At 43.3% G+C, this 25,087-nt stretch overlaps 1 protein-coding gene across 1 annotated transcript; it reads right to left on the bottom strand.

The window, feature by feature from the left end:
• Positions 1 to 9,915: 9,915 nt before the first annotated feature.
• On the bottom strand, positions 9,916 to 25,087 carry APOD (apolipoprotein D). Its single transcript, XM_014554426.2, has 5 exons — positions 24,932 to 25,087; positions 21,476 to 21,626; positions 15,705 to 15,826; positions 12,310 to 12,398; positions 9,916 to 10,398 (listed from the first exon to the last, which is right to left on the bottom strand). The coding sequence occupies exons 2-5, from the start codon at positions 21,596 to 21,598 to the stop codon at positions 10,163 to 10,165; spliced, it is 570 nt and encodes a 189-aa protein (XP_014409912.1). The 5' UTR covers positions 21,599 to 21,626; positions 24,932 to 25,087; the 3' UTR covers positions 9,916 to 10,162.

Below are 25,087 nucleotides of genomic sequence, written 5' to 3'. Positions count from 1 at the left end.
CTCTTTCCCCACTGTCATCTTCAGGCATCTCAGTGCTCATTCTCCTCCTCGGCGCTTTCTACTGGGCACTCCAGCCTCCATTCCTCACAAACTGCTCAGAATATTCGATAACCAAAACGGTGTGGGCTGGCCCCAGCAAGGCAGAAAGAAGAATGGCCATCATGCAGATGTGGACCCATGTCATTCTTGGAGGTCCCTGCTGTACCAAGTGTTCTTTCTTTAGTTTCTGGGCTCACTGGGGGGGACCTAAGGATGGCCAAGCATTGGGGAATTCTCTGGAGGCTCAGAAGAGTGGCTGCTTATTAAGAGGTACCATGGTGATGGCGTACACCTGGGTACCAGCCTGTCTGAGGCCGAGACTCCAAAAGCCTTCCCAGAACGTTGCCTACATTCCTCACCCTAACAGAATTCTGGTTTTTCTCTCCCCTGCAGCTCTTACAAATCACGGCTGGCAGTTCACGCAGGTGCCGTGGAGCTCGGGACAGGGAGGGGCGGGCTTTCTCCTTGACTCTCATGGCTGCTTCCTTCCTCATCACCGCCCCCACGCTGATCCACCCCCAAGGTAAAAACTCCTTCCGGAAGCTCAGATCCGCTACTCTGTATCCCTGTCTGCCTCTTTCTGTTGCTGCCATCTTCTAAGCTCCTGCCAATCTCCACATTGCACCAAGAATTTTGGCTCATTTTTCTCTCATATAAGAAACATATATTATTAAGCATCCATTCACTGTGCCAGTGTGCTGTATATACAAAAATGTGTAAGACGTGACTCTTGTCCTTAAAGATAAACTGATAGTTTAAACAATAAATACAAAACAAAAACTCACCAGACTAGATGGTAAATGCCTGAATACTTACAGCATTCTTAAGTATGGAACATGGGCGCATGGAGATGGTTGGTGTATTAGTTTCCTGTGGCCGCTCTAACAAAATACTACCAAGCAGATTAGAACAGCAGAAATTTATTCTCTCACAGTTCTAGAGGTTAGTAGCCCAAAATCAAGCTGTCAGCAGGGCCATGCTCCCTCTGTGACTCTGGGTGGACTCCATCCCTGGCTCGTTTTAGCTTCTGGTGGTGGCTGGCAATCCCTGACCTTCCTTGATGGCTGCTGCATCATTCTAATCTCTGCCTCTTTTGTCACATGTGGTTCTCCCCATGAATTTCTGTCTTCATGTGGCATTTTTCTTCTTATAAGGACAGCAGTCATATTGGATTAGGGTCCACCCTGGTAACCTCATCTTAATTTGATTAAATATGCAAAGACCCTATTTTCAAATACACTTACATTCACAGGTACTAAGAGTTAGGATGTCAACATATCTTTTGGGGGGACACAATTCAACCCACAACAGTTGGGTAGGAAGGAAAGCAAGGGAAGGGCCAGAGAAGGCTGGCTAGACAGCATTGGTGAGCTGGAAAGTTGGAGTCATCCAGGGAGAGCAGGAGAGGGAGACAGTGTCATGTCTTCTGGAGCGATGTGACAAAAGGCCTGAGGCCTGAGAGAGGATGGCATCTTTGGGAAACTGCAAGTGGTTCAGTCTGGCAGGTGTAAAAGATCTGCACTCAGTAGTGGCAAGAGAGAATCCTAACGTGTCAGGAAGCAGATCATGAATCTAGTTATCTTCCCGCACAAACATGCCTTCATGTCTTCGTTCTCCCTCTTTGGCTCCTGGTACCCACTTATCTGAGACTCCTGCTTCCCACATCAAATCGGTCCTTAAGTCCACCTGTTTCTGCCTCCTAAGAACCTCTGAAATCTGCCTTCTTCTCCCCATGCCCACTGTGTTTGTTCAGGCCCGTCTCATCACACACATTAGTGCAACAGCCGCCTCACGGACACTCCCGGTTTCACTCTCCATCTTCCTTTGCTGCCAGAGACATCACTCAGCTCAGGACAGTGCCCTTCCCAGGTGGAAGGTGTCTGGGCAGGCGGTAGGTGGATGCCCACTGCATCATGAATGAGGTGACTTTAACCTGCTGCCTGAATTTCACCAACTACTTCTTCTTCAGACCCTGGCATCCCCTGCAGCCAACTGGAGGCAGAGCACCTGCTTCCCAGAGGACTCCAGCCTCTGATCTGCTCTTTAGGGACTTTTTTCACTGTGAATTAATAAGTTGGTATTCTGATTTTATTTTTAAAATGGAAGTTAAATTAGTTCCTCGATTTAAATCCTTCAATCACTCCCCTTCTTCTTCAGACTGAAATCTGAACTCCTTGTTATGATTTACAAGGTTGGGGGATCTGCCCTCGGCCACTTCCTTAGCTTCATGTTCCACTGCTCCTGCAGACCCTGGACTGAATTCTTTGAGTTCTCTTGTGTGACAGTCTTTCTTCTGCCTGGGAGGCCACCTCCTCACCCTTCTATTTCTGGCTAACTTCAGCTTGTTCCTCCATATGCAGATCAGGATTTGCTCCTGAGTGAAACTTTCCCTGACTCTTCAGACCAGGGTCAGGTGACTGTCCTTGGTGCTCCCATACTGCCCAGTTCTAACCTTAATTACAGGTCCTGATCCTACGTGGCCTCTGAATCCTACATTGCTTTTTTCGCTTGTCTTTCCCTCTAGACTGTGAGCAACTCAAGCAAGTTCCAGGTCAATTCTCCTAAAAGCAGTGTAGCCAAAGCACTGCCCTTTTGGCATCTGTAGGGGTAGCCTGTTTTTTTTTTCCCCCTAATTTTTGGCAATTTTGTTTTGCTTTTTCTTGATGGAATTGCTGGATTTCCACAGACATTAGATGTGGGCACTAAGGCAACCCCCTTCAAACCGGTAACGTTGGCAGTTATCCACGATGGAGGTTGAACAGCAAAGCTGGACTGAGGTGAGGATGGGCAATTTGCAGGCAGCTGGAAGCAGCTATGGATGAGATGTGGAGTTTTATTTTGTTTTTTTTTTTAAATGGGGACTGAACCCAGGACTTCATGCATGCTAAGCACGCACTCTACCATTGAGCTCTACGCTCCCCGCTGAGATGTAGAGATTATACAGACTCTGAAGACTATTGTCTGTAAGTAGGTCCCAGTTGTAAATACTTGAAATAACTTGCTTCCCGTCGCCCATAATATTTTATACAAGTTAGTTTTTATAATTTGTAGTATTTATAATTAGCACTTCAGAATCCAGAATATGATTTAGCGATTTTAAGATCTTGATTCATGGCAAATAAAAGAGAAAGAACAGCCACAAGGGAACTAACAGCATCCTTCATAAAATGTTGAAAATTTGAAATACTAAGTCTGAGGTGCTTTTGGTCAAAGTACTTTAAAAAGTCCTTCAAATGCCAAAAAGATAGGCATAATGACCAGAACGGATAAAATAAAAAAGGACTTTAAAAGAGATTGACTTTTGAGGCAGGCTCCACACCAATCGTGTGTTAACTTTATTCCTCTGTACTAGAAGTGGGGGGTGCAAAAATGAAGGGCAGCGTTCCCGCCCCAAGGTCCTCACCATCTAGTGCGAAAGATAGTCTGGCCAACCAACAGCTAAGAGTGAAGGAAATAATTTAGAGTTGACATATTGGATTTGTCTTTGGAGGCAATAATTCTAAGAACAAGAAGAGCTGCCTTCCTGCCAAAGCTAATATGTGAGCTGTCGGCATTCTTAGGCATAACTGAAATAATGAGTCAAACCAGTTCTCAGAGCAGAGAACTGAAAACATTGCCCAGGTTAGTAGTCATTGTCCCTCGGGCAGGAAACTATCATATTGTTTCTTGACTGTACTGAATCTGGTGGCCTAATATAATGTTTTCTGGGATGTTCTGTGGCTTCTATTTTCACAAAGTGGCTCTACTACCTGAATAGTTTCCTTTCAGGGTTTTTTTTGTTGTTGTTGTTTTGCTTTTTAGTATTTTGAAATAATCATTTTTCTTCATTTTAAATTGCTTTGCTTTATGATTTTTTTTTCAGTTTTGCGTTTAACATTTATGATCATCATTGTGTATTGAATTGTCTCTGAAGAAGCCACCATTGGCTGTTCTTCGTGACTTTAAAGGGAGATGCCTTTCTTTAAGATGGTTGCGGAAGTCGTTGCTACAATGCTAGACATAATTAATGAAAGATATCGGTAAATGATGAGGCTTGTTCGAGAGCTAAGAAAGATTCTCTAAGGTAGGCTCTTCTTTGGTAAATCACTCATCGTCCTAGAGTCTCCCTTTACAGTGAGTGATTCTTTTTCTGTCCGTTGGCAGTGAACTCACTCATGAGAAGATATGGTACCTCAGGGTTTTTATTTGTTTGTCCTTTCGATGGCAGTGATACTTTCCTATTATAATTCAAAACATGTTTCAGAATGGGTGACATTTTCAAAGAGAAAGAAAGAAAGGATGAATGAGCTGGGGTACACTTTCTGTAACATACAAAGGGAAAATGAGAACTGGACACAGAAAGCACTCATACTTAGTATGAAATTAGTAGTTCCTCAATCAATGCATTAAGTACATGCAATCAGCATTTGTCCCTCAAATCAGAAGGAGGCAGCAGAGTCTCATGGGAGGGTGGGTATTAGAAACTCCTGTTCTTCATGCTTCCTGTGCTGCCCTTGTCCAGATGGCTCTAGATGCTGGGAAGGTCTCATGAAGCCAGTCAGTCCCCTGCTCCCTGGTAGAGTTGCCCCTTAGCCATATGAAACCATATTCCTAATGCTAAAAATAACCAGAGTCTGAGTCCAAGACTTCCTTGTTGACATCTCATGTGTCCTGCTCTCACTCATCTCTAATAACGTAGAGTGTCACCGGGCTTAGCCAAAACTGCTCCTTGCTAGTTATTCCTTGACTATAACCTCCTATGTAGACGTTATTGACTTGTCAAATGTAACACTGACTTTGTACCATAGATTTTTGTCTCATGGAGACAAAAACGTTTTTCTCATAGGAGGTGTTTTGTTGTTTTCTGAGGAACGAGGAACTGAATGAGGTAAATATCCCAAAATATCCTATGAGTGAATTACTTCTCTGACAGAAATTAGTGTCCAAGTTCAAGTCATAACTGTAACTGGCCACATAGTTCTGTTCAAGTCATTTCACTTTGCTGGGCATCAGTTTCTCCATTTGGAAAATGAATGTGCATATGAGGGGAATGATATTCCTGTGGGAAATTGTGGGAATGGAGCAGAAACAGCAAACTGGGAAGCCATCTTAATAAGTCAAAGCACATAAATATAATATATTTATATTTATTTGGGTTTTGTTTTCACTTTCATGATTGGATCTTTCTGGGTCCTAGGGCATTTTTCAGCCTCCGAATTCATTCATTCATTCAATAAAAATGTATTGAGAGTCTATTGTGTGTCAGGCATTATCCTAAGTTCTGAGGATACAAGAATGCAGAAAAAAGCAAGGTTCCTGTTTTCAGAGAGCCTACATTGTAGTGATATGAATAGACAATAAATACATAAGTAAATAAGTAAACAAGATAATTACAGATTGTGAAAAATGGTAAGAAAGAAATTTTAAAATGCATAAGAGGATGAATGGTAATTGGGGCAATCACTTTTAGGTAGATGCCTGTAGAGATACCATCTGAGCTGCGAAATGAATGCCAAAATGAAATGCCAACAACTTTAGTTTCTATGTCTGCCAAGGTAGAGAGGTTATTCATACTAGTAAATCCTAGGTGCAAAAATGACCCATCTAGACTGTTTCCCATGCACAGATCACGTTGTTGACAAAATGCCCTTAGGCAGAAGGCCAGAGACGGCAGCCTCAATTTTATTGACTTCCATAGCATCCTCCAGTAGGGTTGGTCCTGGTCATTACCAACCACTCCCTCATTTGGGAAGGGTAGACAGGGGGAGGCCTCTGACTCTAGTACAGGCCCTGACCTCACCCATCCTGCTCCACCTAGGCTGCAGGCGGAAAATGAACATGTGCTGAGTCACAGCTGAACTGTGCTGACAAAGGAGTACCACCTGCTTTTTCCTGAACTGCGCATTCTGGCCAGGGAGCTCCTGAGCCCATTTGTCACCTCCTGGGGACAGAGCAGGCTCATAGAGCACTGGCAGCTCTTTTGACCTGGGAAGGGTTGGAGACAGAAGGGTCGGATTAAAAGCAGGTGGAGCTGGTGGCTGCCTATGTCATATGACTGGAATTTTTCTCCCCTGACCTGTCTCAATGCTTGAAATTCTACTACTAGAAGTTAGCATCCAATCCACTCAGCTTTATAAACTTTTTTTTTTTGGTTTGTTTTTTAGACTTCAGGACTCTGAAGATTAAATTTTTGGAGGAAGGGAGGTCATTCTTTAAACATTTTTATATCTTAAAAGAGACTCACAAAAATTCTAAAAATGAGAGGAATCCACTTACAGGTGTTATACGCTGGATCTCAGCCAGAATTGCTCCAGCTCTAAAATGACAAATTCATACACCCTACTCTTAGGGCGTGACTCCTAGTCTTCTAAGCGTCCCACTGAGTCATTCCCACTACAACTGCTCTTCAGCCTCCCAGAGAGCTCTCCACGAGAGGTTCATGGTCTGTGTCTGACGAAAGACACATGTGCAGATAACCGTAACTCAAGGTAGAGAGCCATGAATCCTTGTCTGCTATTTCCCACCATTCAGCTTCATTAAAAAAAAAAAAAAAAACATTATGGCAGCTGAAAATGTGCCCCCTCCCAAAGATATCAGGTCCTAATCCCTGAAACCTGTAAATGTTAAATCTGGAAAAAGGGATCTTTGCTGATGTGATTAATGGTCTTGAGATGGGGAGGTTAGCCTGGATTATCCAGATGAGCCCTAAATGCCATGGCAAGTGGGCTATAAGAGGGAGGCAAAGGAAGATTTCACACACACACACTCCTGTGCACAAGAAGACAGAGTAGAAAGAGAGTTGAAAATTGGAATGACGTGGCCACAAACCAAGGAATGCTGGCAGCCCCCAGAAGCTGGAAGAGGTGAGGAACAGATTCTCCCCTAGAGCCTGCAGAGGCCATCATCTCAGATGAAATGGGAGTGTGGTGGGATGGGAGTTCAGTTCAGAAAGGTCTGGGAGCCTGAGGTAACTGTTGTAAGAAGAAGCCTATTTCTTTGGGGCTTGGCATTCGACTTGCCAGAGGGCCAGGCTGAACTAGAAGGAAGTTTTAGGACCTAAAGTTTTAGGGCTTACACTACAAAGCAGGACTAAAAGAGGGAAGAAAAATCACTCTGTAATCCCACAATTCTAACACATTAATTGCTGTCATTTCTCTTTTCACTTTTACTCTTTGATTTTTATGCCATCATTTTATGTAACTACAAGTACAACTTAGGTACAGTGCTGCATTCTTTTTTTAACTCAGCATTATATTGTGAACACTTTTGTCTTAGGGCTATTTTAGGTTGCAAGGAACATTCACTTAGTCAAGTTAAATTACCTCAGAAAAAAGGACTGTGTGTGTGTAAGTGTGTGTGTAGGTATGTGTGTAGGTGTGTGTGTGTGTGTATGTATGTACCTAATCTTACAGAAATCCAAGGACAGCCACCTAAGACAGCTAAGCTGCACAGGAATTTGGAGCTAGGACACAGAAAGCCATCAGCTACTGAGGCTGCTCTGTCAGGGGTCTTGGGTAAGGTCTCTGCTTATCTTTGCATTTCTGTTCTGCCCTCTCACAGTTCAGCTGTGCATCGCCAAAAATGGCCAGCCCAAACTAAATGACCTCACAGTCATGTAGCGTTTTCAATTATCCTCTCTCCAGATCTCTTACTGTCAAATTCTGGTTAGATTGGCCTAATTTATCTTTTCCATTCAGGCGGGCCACAAAAATCAGAGGCTTCTGTTCAGCCTGTGGGTCGGCTGTCATTAGCTCAAGTGGACACACCTTGGTCCTATCAGATGTAGCTGGGTAGGCAGAGCACGTGCTCCAGACTCTCTCTCTGCAGGCAGCAAGGCCATATGCAGGGACCCCTCTTCTTCCTTCATCCCCTTCCCCGGACTAGTGGTGACTATGGGTGGGCAGACACCAGCTCCTGTGTGGCTTCCTAGTTCTCACAACAATGGGTTTTAATGAGTACGCCATATTATGTCAAGTGGCTCTTCCAAAATCTATGATCTCATTCCTCTGCTGTTGGTTTTGATTTAGCTCCTTTCAGTTTGGGGGCTGCTACAAGTAAAAGTATGATGAACGTTTTAATACACACATCTTCCCTTTGATCTGGACAATATAAAATAATCTTTAAACTACATAGATTGTATTTTCTGAACACCTTCAGGATATAAAACATAACCTTGCATTTTGTTTGTTAGTTTGTTTAAAAAATGTCTGTACCCGCTAGAGATTTATCCTTAGGTAGTTAATGGGCAAAATAATAGGATGTGATTTTAGGATTTGCTTCAAAACACTCTAAGAAAAAAAACTGGGAGCGGGTGGGAGATAGCCAACACAAGATTGGTGAACTGTTGATGACTGCTGGAGCTGCTGATGGGTACCTGGGATTCACTTATTTATGGCCACAGGGGGATTTACCACCATCTCTATTTTGCTGTTTACTTCCCACTTCTGTTCTCTTCCTCTCCTTTCTGGATTTTTTTGTTGTTTTCCCACGTATTTCACCTAGACACTTGGTGCCCTCATGCTGCCCTCTGGATTCCCCTCAATTTTTCTCAGATTCAATCACCTCTGATACCTGTTCCATAGTTTCCTTTTCCTTTACCAAAAACCTCAAGTCCATGCATCTATCCACCCATCCAGTAATTCATCCCGCAAGAAATCTGAGACTATGTATTGGGCAATACACTGTAAAAGGTGTCAGATATAGTCACATTCATTATTTGAGATGCCATAAATAGCTGTTAAGAGGAACACAGTCATAACTTATTTTGTACCATGAGACACGAGATAGATAGGCAGCTTAATACTCTTGGGAAGAACTGTATTTAGAAGAGGAGCCAAGTGCCCTCTGGTGGAGGGGACAGCGGCTGAGCTGGGAGGAGAGGGCCTCCTCCAATTCCTACCTATTCCTCACCGACTTTTTGTCCAGCCTTTAGGAATTTCGAATTGCAAACTATATTTTGAGGTCATATTTATTTAGTAAAATGAAAATTATACATATTAAGGTTCTTGGAATTTTTGTAACCTTCAATATAGAGCATTGAAGAGTCTCAAGTGCTCAAGGGAAATTAATATTTTATATTCATGCTGAAAATGCCAACATCTAATCAAATGCCTTAATTTTCTGTTCATTTCCCAAAACGTTAGTGGGTGATAAATGTTATATGAACTAAGTGCCATTGTAGGGTTGTTCTGATTTTAATAGTCATGATGTATAAAAAACAAAAAACCTCCAGGTGGTTGCTCACCTCCTGATGCTGGAACACCCAGAGGCGTGACTGTACAGCCTTGTGGGTATCTGGGCCTTCCAGGGGCTGAGGCCTTCTTGGAGCTCCCACAGCTTCCTCCACACGACTCTACCTTTGCACCCCTCAGCTTGGATTATAACTGCATCTTTACTTGTGAGTCTCCCTCACGAGTCTGTGAGCTTCTGTGGGAGTACAGGGATTCTGTATTTCCAAGGCCTGGGAGGCAACTGGGTCCCAGTAAATATCAGTTGAATGAAAGACCATCAAAAATTATTTTCTTAAAAAAAATTCCTGTAACTTCTCCCTCATAGATTCTCTTCTTCCTTGCCAGACCCCAAGATGGTCCCATTCTTTAGCCTGACTCTGATGTCCTCCTGAAGAGAAAGTAAATGCTTCCAGGAAATGGCCTGTCAGAGACTCCAAAACTCCAAATAATTCCTCCCTAAGGACTGCCGTCTGCAGGGTGGGGGCGCCTGGATTCAGGTCACCCAGAATACACCTTTGCCATCAGCTTTCCATTTCCAGGAACAGGATTGTTACCTTTAAACTCAAACTGTTCAGTGCTTATTTTTTTTTCAATAACTGCTTAAGGATTTCCAAACATAAGCTTATAATTACAAACCCCAGAATAATTAGTCCAATTTGGAATCTACTGTGAGTATAGCAGGTCAGCAACAAGTTTATTATCAGGCTTGCAAGGTAACAAGGTGGTGCGTGGCTAAGTGTTTGGGCCCACTTGCCTTGAGTTCCTCTCCACTAGCTTTTGTTGTCACATTTCCCTTCTGGTATTTGCGATGGTTTGCCATGATGGGTTGGGTTGTCTTTATGAGGGGTGGTGTGGGGGAAAAGCAAAGCAAAAGAAGGAACATGGAGTGAATGCAGCCTCCCTTTAGAGCCTGGTTACAGGGACTCGGGGCAATTCATCTGATCTGTGATAGTCATTTTCTCAATGTCAATGTTATTAGAGGTCAGGATATCTTTTAGATAGGTCACTGTTTCTGGAGGGAGGTAAGGGTTTCTTCCCAAGATCCAAACATGATCCATATGAAAAAGCCAGATGATTGTGGTACAGGAGTACACGAGGGCGTAGTTCTCATAGTCGGTGGCCAGGACCCAGTATGGAGCTGACGGCATCACTGAGAACCAGAGGAGGGCAGTTATTAGGAGGGACCAGGGCAAGAGACACCTTCATCTCCAGGACCCTGGAAGCCAGGCTCTGCGGTCTGAGTTCTACATCAGTGGCTTTTAATTCTGGCTTCGTGTGGGAATCATACAGGAACTTTGGAAAATACTAGGTCCAACTCCCCACACCCACCGATTCCCAGATTCTGAACTGGAGATTGCTGGTACTTTTGAAAATTCCTCAGTGATTCTAATGAGGAGCCGGAGTTCAGAGCCATCATTCTGGATCCCCTCCCTGACCACAGGTTGGCACCTGGAAACCAACAGTACCTGGGGCATTTGGCTAGACCCCCTGGACTGACAGGCTGCACTTAGCACCAGTGCACATGGAGCCACCACTTAGCTAAGCAGTCAGGAGTGTAAGGTCCAGGACCCTAGGCTTTCTGAGTCTGTACCACTCATCTTCCTCTAGAACCCGCCTTAGGGAGGAGGTAGGAGCTACTGTTGGTTTGTTTGTTTTTCTTCTCGCGTGACCTTCAAAAATCCCTGCATTCTTAAGAATAAGGTAAATCAGGTGGTAACAGGTTACAAACTCTTCCTCTCAAAGGGCCTATAAAGATTCACTGATTGACATCTGCATAGTGTTGAAAGCTCAACATTAAAAGGGTCCTTAAGAAGAGAGATGGAGGATTTACCTTCTCTACCTGACTCCAGAAGTTTCCTCCGTGAACTTGACCTCCCCAGCCAAGGTCCAAGCCAAGTGTGTGGCTGACCTACATCAGCTCCATCTTAGGCCCGCAGTCCTACCCCCTCCCCTTTGTGTGTCACTGAACTTCAGCCTCCTCACAAGGAATGCGCCCAAGCCAGATAAGCCTCTTACCAACTTTCACCCTTGTCTTCATCTGATTTGAAATCTAGAAGAATGTCTTTGCTGACACAGATGGTTAATGGTCATGAGACCCCTGGGGAGGGGGAGGGGAGGAAAACCCCTCCGTTTCTGTAGGTGTGGACGTGCTTCTCCCTGGTAGTTAGATTCTATTTTAGCTTTGGCCCCTTTAAGTCCCCCTGTACCCGTTTTGAATGTCTCTGATGGTCGTCCACCTGGTTCTGCCAGTATGTAAGTTACCCACGATAAACTTCATAATTGCACTTTCTGGAATTGCCTGCTTTGTTTTTCAGTCTCAAAGATCATTTTCATTCAGAGGATATTATTCAATAACATTACCTCTGAATACCAAGGAAAATGCATTGCCCAGCTTGCTTAAGTTGAGAGAAAGATGGACCCAAATGAAACCCCAACAATGTAGCTAGAACGTGGCAGAGCCAGGACTCAAACTTACCTTCACTTTTTTGTTGTTGGTGGTGGGAAGGCAATTAGGTTTATCTACTATAGTTTTTAATGGTGGTACTGGGGATTGAACCCAGGACCTCATACATGCTAAGCACGAGCTCTACCACTGAGCTTTAACCTCCCCCACTTACCTTCACTTTTATCATCACCAGCTTCCAAGCTTTCGCACGTGTTAGTTGTTCTGCTAATAACTACTAATTTCTCAGTTATTTGTTTTCTGTGGGAAACAAGACTGGCTTGGGTCTCCTACTGCTCATGCCCAATGTGCTCCAATTGGTGCTTCCTCTTTTTAAACAATTACTGTGTAGTTTTATAGTAAATCACTTGGGTGCTTGTCAGTATCCACACTGACATAGAAGCTTCCCAGGGACAAGGGCCAGCTCTGTCTTACTCACCTTTGCATCTCCAGTGCCTAGCCCAGCGCATGGCTGGTAGTACGTGCTCAGCAAATAATTATGCATTGAATCATTACAGGTGACACTCAGATGTGACAGAAGATCTCGGACCCAGGGCTCTTGCCTGCAGTTGGCATACCTCCTGTCCCTGATACCTCCTGAGAGAAGTGTATACTTACACCAGAAAAACTTAACTCCCAGCTTGGCAGGCTCTGTGATGTTTTCCTGGGTGGCTTCACCTTCAATTTGATTCACAGTTCCATCAGATCTACAATGAGTTAAAAACAAACACCAGAAAACCTGAACTCATTAAAAACCAAAAATCAATGAAAGGCTAGATTTGTGATGTTAACAATCGTGGTGGCCAACGTTGTGATTTCTGGTTAGGGGTGTTTTGAAGGGAGGCTGGGTCCTAAGTCCATTCCCTCCCCTTTGCTTTCTCACTGTCTCTGAGACCAAGCCAAGGAGGACAGCTTGGGGTGATAAGAAATAACAATTGTACTGCCCCAGGATTGGGTAATATGTGAGGCCCTGGCACTTCAATACTGTTTTTTGGAGTGTCTGTAGTGACCTGCAAGGCTATTTCCTGCTCCCAGACTCCAAACCAAGAGGGAAGAAATGAGAAGGGGAAAATAAGCAAACAAAACAACTCAACACAGAAAGAAGATTCACATCTTTAAAAATGAGAAGAGGCCAGAGGAAAAAATTAAAGACTGACTTGATTGTGGGAAATAATGCAAAACATGGAGTGTGGAGATCTGTAAAGTTCCCTTCTCTTTGGGCTTCACTGATAGCATGTGGCATCATCTGTCCCATCAAGGGGTCCATGCCTGAGCTCTGAGACCTCATCCAGTTTAGCAAGCTTCTGACTGGGGTGTGGACCGGGCGAAAGCAGGCAATGAGGAAACATTTACCTCCCTTCAGGAATTGTCTGGGGCATCTAGATCTCAGGGACTTTACGTATGAAGAAACGTGCATCTTACAATTAATGCCATCTTACACTTACAAATGGCAGTATCATTTCTTTCTCGGTGGTGCATAAAAGGGTAGTGCGTCTTAAAAGCAATGGTCTTTGATTGGATAGATGAAATACTTTTACTCTTTTGAAGGGAGCTGGCCCCATTTCTGGATAACTTCCACTGACCTCATGGATCTAGGGGAGAGGGGAAAGGCCTAGGGATTGGGGATTGAGGCCACGAAGTGGGGTGCTCAGGAATCAGGGTGCTCTTTCTAGTAGGCCAAGCAGAGGAGCTGCCTGTTCACCAGTTCTTAGAGGGGCACACAAACTAAAATGAGAGCTTTAGCGTGTGCTAGAAAGTCAGGAAGCTATAGTAGTGGTGATGGATGTCCTAGAAACCAGACAATAAGCAGCAGGTAAAGGGGCACGTGGGAAATGCTCTCTGATGCTGCTGAATTGCATAATCTGTTTGTCACTGAGCAAGGCTGGAGAGCGTGCCCTGTTCTCTCACCTGGAACTCAATCTGTAAGACAGGAGATGGTCCATTTCTATCTACATACAGTTGCTTAGCAACAAATCAGTCTCTTCCCAACAGACTTTCCCCCTTTGCACCATCATTTATGTTTTGCTCCAGAACAGTTTTCAAAACACCAGTCTCTGATCATAAACTCACAATTTGTTCATAGGAAAAATGCACTTGTGTTGTCAAGGGTGGCAGCAGATTAACAACAATAGGTAATATTGCTTGATTACTACATGCCAAACACTGTTCTAAGTCCTTTACATGTGCTACCTCATTTAATGCTCACACAGCCTTATGGAGGGAGGTATTACGATTATTGCCATTTTACAGAGGAGGAGACTGAGGCTTAGAAAATTGTCATAACTAACCTAAGATTGCATCATTAGGAAGTGGTAGAACCAAGATTTGAAACCAGGCAGCCTAACCCCAAAGCTTGAGCCCTTCAGTCCCAGCCCTGTGCCGGCCGCTTCGGCCCTCACATTCCAACACTGGCTAAGAGTATTTTGCCCAGACTCCCTGCTGTGCCCTCCATGTGCTCTGCAGCACTCCTGGGAGGAGAAACTATACTGTTTTTCCTGAACTAACAAACCTCTTTCCACGTGCCATTGCTCTCAAGTAGGAGTGAGCCTAGGGGCAGAGTGACCTAATACTCAGGATATAGTTGAGGAGGACTCCTGGCCAACTCAGGAGAGCTAGGGGAATCGCCTGGGTTTTGAGATCTGTATCAGTGTCTGACTCTTGGTCTTAGAATGGGACAAACTATTTAAAATGAAGTCATTGTCACTTTGGGGCCTTCAGAATCCCTGCGAGAGCTTCTGGGGATCTGCATCTCAATTCCTGCAGCCCTTCCTGGGCTCTGAAATGAGCAGGGTTTTTCTTTAGAGTTCCTCAAGATTCTTACTCTGTTTCTTTGGTTTCTGCAGGGTCAGGGAGTCAGCCTTCTGTTTTGGCTCACAGGAGGCTTAGTGGGTAATAGGGTGGCCACGGCAAGCCTCTCTGAGCCTGAGTAACTTCCAGGATGGATTGTAGTTGTTTTCTTGGAGTTGAAAACAATTCTCAGACTCTGGAGGAAACAGGAAGGACAATCTTTCATTCCCAGCCTCTTTCATTTATCTTCTGGTCTCTGCCCCATTTCAATTCTCCCTGGTTTTGAATCTCAGCTTTGTCACTTATAAGCTGTGTGACCCTTTGCCAAATTACTTTACCTCATCCATAAAAATGGGCTTAATAATAGCACCTACCTCGGGGTTGTTATGGGAATTAAATGAACATATACATGTCCATTTACATATACATACATAAATGCATCCATATTATACATATGTATATGTGTGCACATATATAGAACAGTGCCTGGCACACAGGAAATAATTAATACTGGTCACTGTTGTTTATTGTTGCTCTTTGTTGATGGCGGATGGGTAGGAGTTCTTCCTAGGGTTCTTTTTAAGGTTATATTTGCTTTCTAAAGTGTGAATTTTTGGATCAAATATCAATCTGTTAGAAGCCCTCAGTAATAGAAAATATATTCCTGCAGGCCCTCCTGTTCATTTAGCCTGGAGTGTGACTATGTATGAATTTGACTCTTGCTTAACAAGAAAAGGAGTTTTCTAACAGTTAAAGCTGGCTAGAGATGGGATACGCTGTCACGTAAGGTGATGAGCCCCCAGTTTCTGGAAGGATTCAACCTGAGCTGGATGCTCTCTCTCAGCAAATGATAAAGGGCTTCCCTCTTGGTTTGGAGGTCAGACAAGACGGTCCCTGCAGTCCTGTCCTGCTGGAGGATCTATTTTGCAACAAGAGCAGGAACCTTGCAGTCTGTGTTACCGTTGAGCCCCTAGTACCTCTCCCAGGGCCTGATACACAATAAGGTGCCTAGCAAGTCATCATGGAAATGAATGAGCGACTTCTAGTCCCTACCATCCTGCCTGCCAAAATCTTCCATCTCAGGACCTATTGTGAGCAAGTAATCCAGACCTAGCAAAGTCTGCGTCCTCCCTGAACTGGATGGCAAGGACGCCAGTCATCCCAGGACAGCTCTCTGCAGGGCTGCCTCTAGGATGAGCATTGCCTTTGAAACCACAGCCACTCACCTCAACTCCTTGTTTACCACTTTGACTTTTCCGTTTTCCATTAGCGAGTAGTTGGCTTGGATGCAACTTCCCTTCTCAAAGCTCACTGGGATCTTCTCAATCTCATACCATCTTCCAAGATACTGCAGAGACAACAACAAGCAGAGCAAACCCTGTGGCTCTCTGGGGACCTGCAAACTCTTCCCCATTGTTGTCTTTCAGGGCAGAGCCCTTTCCTGGGGAAACCAGGCAAAATGGGCTGCTTTGTTCCCAGCAGCAACTGAAGAAGACAATTGATTCAAATGAGAATAAGTGAATCGGATATGTGGGCATCGGTTGAATGCCACAGTCTATTCCTAAAGCGCTCTTTATTTAGATATGCTCTCAGTGTCCCTTTCAGTCAAAATCTATGTGAAATTCTAAACTCTGTAAAAGGAAGGGATTGGTTTAAGATGATGTAAGGGGCCATCTCAAATGTTTTATGATTCTACAAGGCATCTTTGAATTATGTGCAAAGTCAGATATGATCATGTGGGGAGCTGGGACACCAGGGTTGGTAGAATTCTCCTCAAGGAGTTGGTCACAAAGGCTTTTGGCAGATGATCAGGATTTAGAAGACCTGTATTATTCTTTCCCTGGGAGCTTGCTCTCAGTTCATAACTTTAGTGCACAGAGTCAACTTTTTTTTTGTTTTAATGGAAGTACTGGGGATTGAACTCAGGACCTCGTGCATGCTAAGCATGTGCTCTACTGCTGAGCTATACCCTCCCCTCCAGAGTCAACTTTAAAGGAAGTATGCGTCTGTGTGGGTGAGGGTGAGGAGAGATGGGCAGGCTCATGCTTCCATACATTGCTTTGCATAGAGATGGCTCCAGTTTACAACCTTCATGAGGGCAACTTGGCAATATCTAGCAAAATTAAAACTGTATATACTCTGACCTGGGAAGGTGTACTCCTGAGGATAAGAAGTGATATATGTGTAAGGTTATTCACTGAAGTACTATTTGCAATAATAAAAGGCAGGAAACAGCCTGAGTGAGCATGAGCAGGGACTGGGTAAATAAATGATGGCACATCCATACAATGGAATGTTACACACCCTCTTTTAAAAGAGTGATACGCAATTATCTCCAAGATAAATTTAATGGAAAAAGAGCCAGGTGCAATATAGTGTGTATATTAAGTTACCGTTTATGTAAAAATGGGGGAAAAGGTTATTACATCAGTTTTCTATTGCTGCTATAACAAATTACCACAAGCTTAAAACACCACAAATTTATGATCTCACAGTTTCGTGCAGGGGAAGTCTGAAGCAGGTCTCACTGGACTAAAATCAAAGTGTTGGCAGGGCTACCTACGTTCCCTTCTAGAGGCTCTACAGGAGAATCTGCCTTCTTGCCCTTTCCAAGTTCTAGAGGCCATTTGCATTCCTTGGTTTGTGAATTCCTTCCTCCATCTTCAGAGCGAGCAGAAGAGGTCAAATCCTTCTCACACTGCATCTCTCTGACCCTTGTTCCATCACCACACCTCTCTGACCTCAGCTGAGAAAGGTTCTCTGCTACTAATGATTAGGTTGGACCCACCTGGATAATCCAGGCTACTCTTGCCATCTCAAGGTCCACAACTTTAATCACATCTTCAAAATCCCTTTTTCCATATAAAGTAACATATTTGCAGATTCTGGGGAGTAGGGCATGGACATCATTTTGACTATCACAGTTACATATATATTTGTTTCCATACAAATTATGGACATATTATGTCCCAAAAGATACACCATAAGCTGTTTGTACTGGTTGCTACTGGGGAGAGAAACTGAGGCTGGGATATAGAGGTAGGAGGGAAAGTTTTCATTATATGTTTTTTTCTTTTTGTGCATCTTTAGAATTTTGAACCATGTGAATATATTTACCTAGTCAAAATATTAATTACAATTATTTTAGGAATTTAAAAATGTATTACTCAACAAAACAAAATCAGGGAGATTCAGTCGCCTTCGAAATGTCAGACTTTGAAATGAGAGCATCCTGCAAACAGGTGGCAGTGTTGCTTCAGTCACATGGCTGTCTGCTGAACTATATGCCCACGTTCATGACAAATTTTCCACTCATTTGTTAAAGCACACCTTTCAATGAAAATCACTGGACTTAGCATTCATTTAAAGCACCAAAGACTAGGATTAAAAGTCAGTTGGTTTCATAGGCGTCTTCAGAAACTCCATTTTATACAGTGTATTTTAAATAGTTCTATTATTGTCAAGGTGACATTAGTTCTCCACAGTTAAAACCAAGGAAGCATGATTTTCCAGAAAGGAGGAAACTCAGAGGTAGAAGATTGCTTTTCATGTCATGTTCCCTTATGATCTCATATTATTTTTGTGAAGCTCTTTTCATCTTTTGGAATCTCAGTTTCTCTATTTGTATAAGGAGAATGCAATGTTTAAAAAAATAATTATGGAAAGGAAGAAGTAAACCTGTCTTTATTTACAGATACCATAATTTTGTATATAGAAAATCCTAAGGAATACACACACACACACACATACACACACACACACACACACACACACAGAGCTATTAGAGCTAACAAATGAATTTAGCAAGGTTAAAGGATTCAAGATTAATATACAGAAATCAAATGTATTTCTATACTTACAATGACCAATCTGCAAACTAATTTAAGAAAGTTCCATTTACAATAGCATCAAAGGAATCAAATTCTTATGAATAAATTTAACCAAAGAAGCATAAAACATACTCTGAAAACTATAAAAGATTGTTGAAATAAATTAAAGAAGACCTAAGTAAATGGAAAGATACCCTATGTCCATGGATTGGAAGACAAAATTAAGAAGGCAAAACTCTCCAAATTGACCTACAGATTCAATACAATCTCTGTCAAATTTCCAATTAACTTCTTCACAGAAATAGAAAAACTGATCCTAAACTTTATATAGAATTACAAAGGACCCAGAGTAGCCAAAAGAACGAAGTTGAAGAACTCATATGTTCTGATTTTAAAAACTTACTACAAAGCTGCAATAATTAAGACTGTATAGTGCTGGTGTAAGGATAGACATATAGGTCAATAGAAGAGAATTGAGAATCCCAAAATAAACTTACACCTATGGTCATTTGATTTTCAATAAGGATGTCAAGACCGTTCAATGGGGAAAGAACAGTCTTCTCAACAAATAGTCCTGAACAACTGGATATCCACATGCCAAAGAAAGACATTTGACTCCTATATCACACTAATACAAAATTTAACTTAAAATAAATCAAAGACTTAAATGTAAGAACTACAACTACAAATCAGTTGGAAGAAAATATAGGAGTAAATCTTTGTAACCTTAGACTAGGCAATGGTTTTTTAGATATGACAACAAAAGCATAAACAACAAAAGAAAAAGATTGATAAATTGGACTTCATTAATATTAAAAAATTTTATGCTTCAAAGGACACATCAATAAAGTGAAAAGGCAATCTTTAGAATGTAAAAAAATATTTGCAAATCATGTATCTGATAAGGGACTTTTATCTAGAATATATAAAGAACACTTATCTCAACAATTAAAAGATAAATAACTCAATTAAAAATGGGCAAAGCATTTGAAAAGACATTTCTTCAAAGAAGACAAACAAATGTTCAATAAACATAGGAAAAGATGCCCAAGATAATTACCATTAGGGAAATACAAATCAAAGCCACAATGAGATACCCATTAAAAATGGCTATAATAAAAAGATGATAATAACAAGTATGGGCAAAGACATAGATAAATTGGAATAATACACTGCCAGTGGGAATGTAAAATGGTGCAGCTCTTTTGGAACAGTCTGGCAGTTTCTCAAAAGGTTAAACATGGAGTTACAATGTGACCTAGCAATTCTACTCCTAGGTATATACCCAGGAAACCTGAAAATACATGTCTACAAAAAACCCCATGAAAACAGACACACAAAAACCCATACATGAATGCTTATAGTAGCATTATTCCTAATAGTCAAAAAGTGGAAATAACCCAAATGATGAACAGATAAGTAAAATGTGGCATAATCCACAGAGTAGAATATTATTTGGCAATGAAGAGGAGTGAAGTACTGATACATACCACAACATGAATGAACTTGGAAAACATTATGCTGAGTAAAAGGAATTAATCACAAAAGACCACATATTGTTGGATTCCATTTCTATGAATTGTCCAGAATAGGCAAATTTATAGAGACAGAAAGTTGGTTGCCTGGGGCGGGGAAAGCTGGAGGGAAATGAAGATTGGCTGTTAATGGGTATGGGGTTTCTTTCCAAAATGATGTTTAGAAAATACTCTAAAATTGATATTGGTGAGTTTCAGAACTCTATGAATATACTAAAAATTTCTGAAAGTGAAAACCACTTTAAACAGGTGAATTACATAGTATATGAATTATATCTTAAATAAACCATTTAAACATTCTGCTTTACTCCTCAAACGACTTTTGTAAAGACAGGTCAATTATAATTTCCAAAGTGTCTTGGGATTTTTACCCCCAAGCTGAAATGTAACTCAAATTCCCTGGAGCTTTTCTAGAAAGCCTCCTGTAGACCACCAGGGTTACCCGGATAAAGGGATCAGCCCTTTATAATTAATGCAGTAAGTCAATGTAGACTTGAGGGTACCATATCCCATGTCAGCTCTCTGTTGCTGGTGCTCCTTCCACACCCCTCTCAGGTTCTGAGCTCTCTTCTCTCTACCTAATCCATCCCCTAAGGGGTCCCAACACTCATTCACACTGAGGTGTGAGTAACTGATAACAACTTTAATGTTACTTATAACAAGTCACTTCTTAAAACAGATCCAAACTTTCTGTGAAAGAGAAGATGTCTTAATGGGGAGATTCTAGGCATGAGTTAGAAGCCATGGGAGCCTCTGAGTCATGTCATCCAATAGCTGCTTCTTTCTGCTGTTCACCGCCCCATCCCATCCCCAGCCATCCATGTGCACAGTAAGGTTGGGCCTGATCTAAGGAAGAAAGCCATACACGGAGGCGCCGATTATGTTGATACCCTTTTAGTGTGGGTAACAAGGAGGTTCCTTGGGGCAGTTCTGTCCTTTCCTAAGCCCTGTTTGAGTAACCTGTGGGTGTCCTGTACTTCTGGGAAGCCTAGTTTTGTTTCGTTTTTAAATTTTTTCTGGGAAGCCTAGTTTTGAATCCTACTCTGCATTTATTGGCCGCGTGACCTGAATAGTTTGCAAGCTCCCTGACATTCGGCTTCTTCCCTGCAGCAGCTGCTGTAATTCGTGCCCCAAGTCTGCCCAGAGGCCCATCTCTGGGCTCACGTCCATCACGGGGGGCAATTCCCATACACACTGCCAGCTTCCCACCTGCAGCCCCCGTGTCTCCTTCTCTGCCAGAAGCTGGGCCAGTGCCACGGGAGCTCCCACGGCCCACTTGCAACCATCCATCCACGAGACAATCTGAGGCGCATGCTCTGCATTTCCTCAGAGCATCCCCAGCAGGACTGACCCCCGTTGTTCAGAGTAACCTGCTCACCCTTTACAGCTCTCCTGCCTTCTTTGTCTCAGTTTCCCCACATGCCTCCTCATGCTTCCTGGGATCATCTTCTAAAACCTCTGTGTTCCCCATCGCTTGTCTCAGAGTCTGCTCTAAGGGAGCCCCCAATAAGATAAGTAGCTACCCCGAGGCTTGCTGTGGCCATCAAAGCAGAATAATAGAACTGAACCTGTTGGGATGCACATTCAAACAGGAGACAGCCAAACAAGCGGGAGTTGAGCCTCTGACCGCACCTTATTCACGTCAAAATTCTCCTGCACTGGAGGAGTCGGGCATTTTCCGAGATGGAAGGCTTGTCCCTCAGCCGCTCCGAAGAGGCCAGCCAGGGCCGAAAGCAGCAGCAGCGCCGGCACCATCCTGAGGCTGGGTGGCTGTGGGTGGAACCTGCAGTGGAGAGAACAGAGCAGCTGGAGGCGTTCTGAGCCTCCCGAGGGCACAGAGTCCCGGGAGGAAGACTTCTGGACTGGCGGGTCCCTCTGTGGGTGGCCTCCCACTCAGCCTGTTGAACCTCTCATCCTACAGGGCCCCCTGAATCACCCATGTCACTGTGAGGCCCTCCATCCCTGTGAGCCTCTCTAGAACATTTTCTACCTCCGTTGAGCACACTTTGCCTGCTATTCGAGTTTTTTTGGATTTATTTTGCAAGCTCCCCTGCCCCACACACCTCATTATGCATTTTTCAGGGATGGGCATTGTGTCTGATTCTCCCTGGACTCACCCACAGAACCTCGCGGTGCCAGGCGCAGTCCATACTTGCTGAATGAACAGAAACAATGTGTGTGTGTTGGGGCACAGGCCAAGAGGGAGATTAAAGCCATCAAGTGAACCATGAGAGAAAAAACAAACTGAAAACAAATCATGCATAAGGTTAGTGTCCTGGGAGGTTCATCAGAGACATGCCTCCCTGACCCCACCTCTCCACCCTGCCCCCACCTCTCCACCCTGCCCCCATCTTGCTGGGCTGTTTTTCAACCCAAGAGCAGGCCTGGAAAGGTTAACAGGGAGCAGGGTGCTGGGGACTCCAGGGTCGCCCTGACCAGGTTTGAAGTCTAGCTCTGCACATGCTAAGTATAACTGTGTCCAACTGATGCTTAATTTCCTTGTCTATGAATTGGGAATGATAATCATACCAACCTCATGAAGTTTCATGAGGATTAAAGAGATAAAGCAAAGAGAGCATTTTGAGCAGTGTCTGACACAGAGAAAATGCTCAACAAATGCTAGTTATTGCTATTATGAAAAGCAGAAACAAAGGATTGTGTTTCTTTCCTTCCTTCCTTCCTCCCTCCTCTCCTCTCTCCATCTCTTTCTTTCTTTCTTTCTTCTTCTTCTTTTTTTTTTTTTTTTGACATTCTGTTGCAGATATTTTTCATAGATGATGTACGTCTCACCGGAGAAGGACCAGAGAAGGCTGATTTGTAACTGCAGCAAGCATTTGAGCTCAGTGCCCTTGGTTGTAGACGCTGCTTCGAGGAGGGGCAGTGGGCAGGGTCGGAGCCCCAGCTACTCCCTGCTTCTTTCACTGACTTGCTCTCACTCTGTTCTCTTCTTGTGACTCCTTGCCTGTAGCTATTTCCAGCTCTTTACCTTTCTCCCTGCCATGAAGAGGGCTGAATCAATGCAAGCAAGATGTTCTCAGATCTGAGCATTTAAAAGGATGTGTCATAACAGGAGTAATTATAACCAGTTTCTTATGAATCTCTAAGCCTCCAAATAACCTTCAATAATCAATAGCCCTTTTTCTGGAGGTTTTGATGCCTGTTTTTCAAAAGAATAGTTACATAATGAGTCAAAGCTGATCTGAGGTGGGGAAGGGAGGGGATGAGGCGTGGCCACTGAGTACTCCCCACCAAGCAAGCTTACTGTGGGGCCACCTTTCTTAGCCTTTGAGGCTCCATTTTTCATCAGCCCCTACCACCAGGTCAACACCACCTGTCTTTTCATCTTTGAGGGGATGGTGAATTTGCAGAAATCCAGCCAAAATTTGCAACCATTTCCAAGAAGTTCTTAGAACCACTGAAGTTCTACTCTTGGCCCCCTTAGGCTCCAAGTTCAGTCCCTTGGCCAGGAGTTCTAGCCTCAAAGGATGGCCACACATTATGCACAGTCTACAGGGCCTCCCAAACTGGATAGGACCTTAGAGGTAACATATCCAACCCTTTTCCACAGGCGCACAGATGGGGAAGCTGAGGCCCAGACGGGACAGAGAGCTGGGACTCGGGGCTCATCTCCACTCTCCATTTTGCAGCACCCCTGAGCCACGCTTTCTTCTGTGCACCACCTTCGGTGGCCTTCAATAAACACCTACCTCTATACCTGATGTCTCGTTTCACCACAAGACAGTTACACCAGAAGTCAGTTCCACCTCTTACTCTGACAAATATCTTGTTACAAAACGTTCTATTGTGGGCTGAACCATGTTCTTTAGCTCTGTAGGAGGACTTCAGAGCAAGACAAATTCCCCTTGCTTGCATCTCTTCCAAAGATGCCTCTTTATTATACTAGTTTTAGCTCTAGGATTCAAACTGTTTTTGAGAGAAAGGGTTGATGGCATCCGTAATTTTTTTTCCTCAGTGCCCCTTGCATTCTAATTCACCCAACACTTGACTGAGCACCTTCTAAGGGTAAATCACATTATTAACATGTATCTATGAACTTGGGTATGCAGGACTTAATTTTGCATCTTCTAATACAAATGGGAAGATTGTCCTCACCAGGAGAGTTTAAGTATTTAAAAAAAATGTAATTTAAATATTATTTAAACTGAATATTAAATAAGTAAAAAATAATTCTACTAAAGTTTCTTTGCATCCACCCTGAGCCAGAACTGACTCGGTGAATCACAGCTCTTACTCACTGAGGTTTTCCGGGGAGAAGTCCTGGCCTCAGCACTGACATGTGCCTTGCGCTGAATCTCCAAACACCCTGTCTGGCAGGGTCCTGCACTGAAGTCCTCTTTGTGCTCCTTGAGGTTCACTTGGCAGGTTTGCTTCCCCGTGAGAGCTCCTGCCAGGCCTCCTAAGGCCCTGCACTCCGCACGCTTGCGTGCTAGTGCAGCTGTTCGCAAGACACTGCAGAACTGAAGGACTGGCTTTTTCGATCTCACATGATAAAATAAAACACATTTCCACAAGCAAACGGGTCTTGAAAACCCATTTCGCCATTGAATCTAACAAGAAAACATATCTCCTGAAGAAAACTTTTTTGTCACATTGATAAATGCATTTTCTCTTCACATAATGCCTTTCAGTGCACTTTTTGGTCAATTTTACTGTGATGCACACAGGATAACAATCCCTGGAGGATACATCTAGCACAGGCTTGGTGTGTGAAAAAATTCCTCATCGTCTCAGATAGTATAGAGCGGGGTGCACAGTGCGAGCAGAAGACTTTGGGGTGTGCCAGCACTGAGTTGGCGCCCCAGCTCTGGCATTTGTTGGTGGTCTTACCTTAGGCCTGTTGCTTCGAATGTCTGAACTTCGGTTTCCTCATTGGAAAAATGACTCTAACAATATCTACCTTGTAAAATTGTTTGTGGAAAAATGAGTCCACGTCTCCAAAGCGACTGGCCAAAGGCCCTCAGCCGTGTTAGTTATTATTTTTAGCTGAAAAGGGGCAATGAAAAGTCAAGACTGTCTCTATTTTAAGTGTTATTTATCATAAATGAAAATTAAAACTACAGTACATACCTTTTTTATCAAGATGAGAGCAATTTCCACATCCAATCTGAGATGCCTTGTCTTGGTGACTGGCTTTTCCCAAGCTATTTTATAAGCTTCCTCAGGTCACTGATGTTTAATTTTAATGCATGCCACACCCCCTACATTCAGGAAGGCTGGCCTAAA

The sequence above is a fragment of the Camelus ferus genome, chromosome 1 (genome assembly GCF_009834535.1).
Source record: "Camelus ferus isolate YT-003-E chromosome 1, BCGSAC_Cfer_1.0, whole genome shotgun sequence".
Lineage (NCBI taxonomy): Eukaryota > Metazoa > Chordata > Mammalia > Artiodactyla > Camelidae > Camelus > Camelus ferus.
Note: the sequence above shows the minus strand (reverse complement) of the source record. Positions and strands in the feature narration are given on the sequence as shown.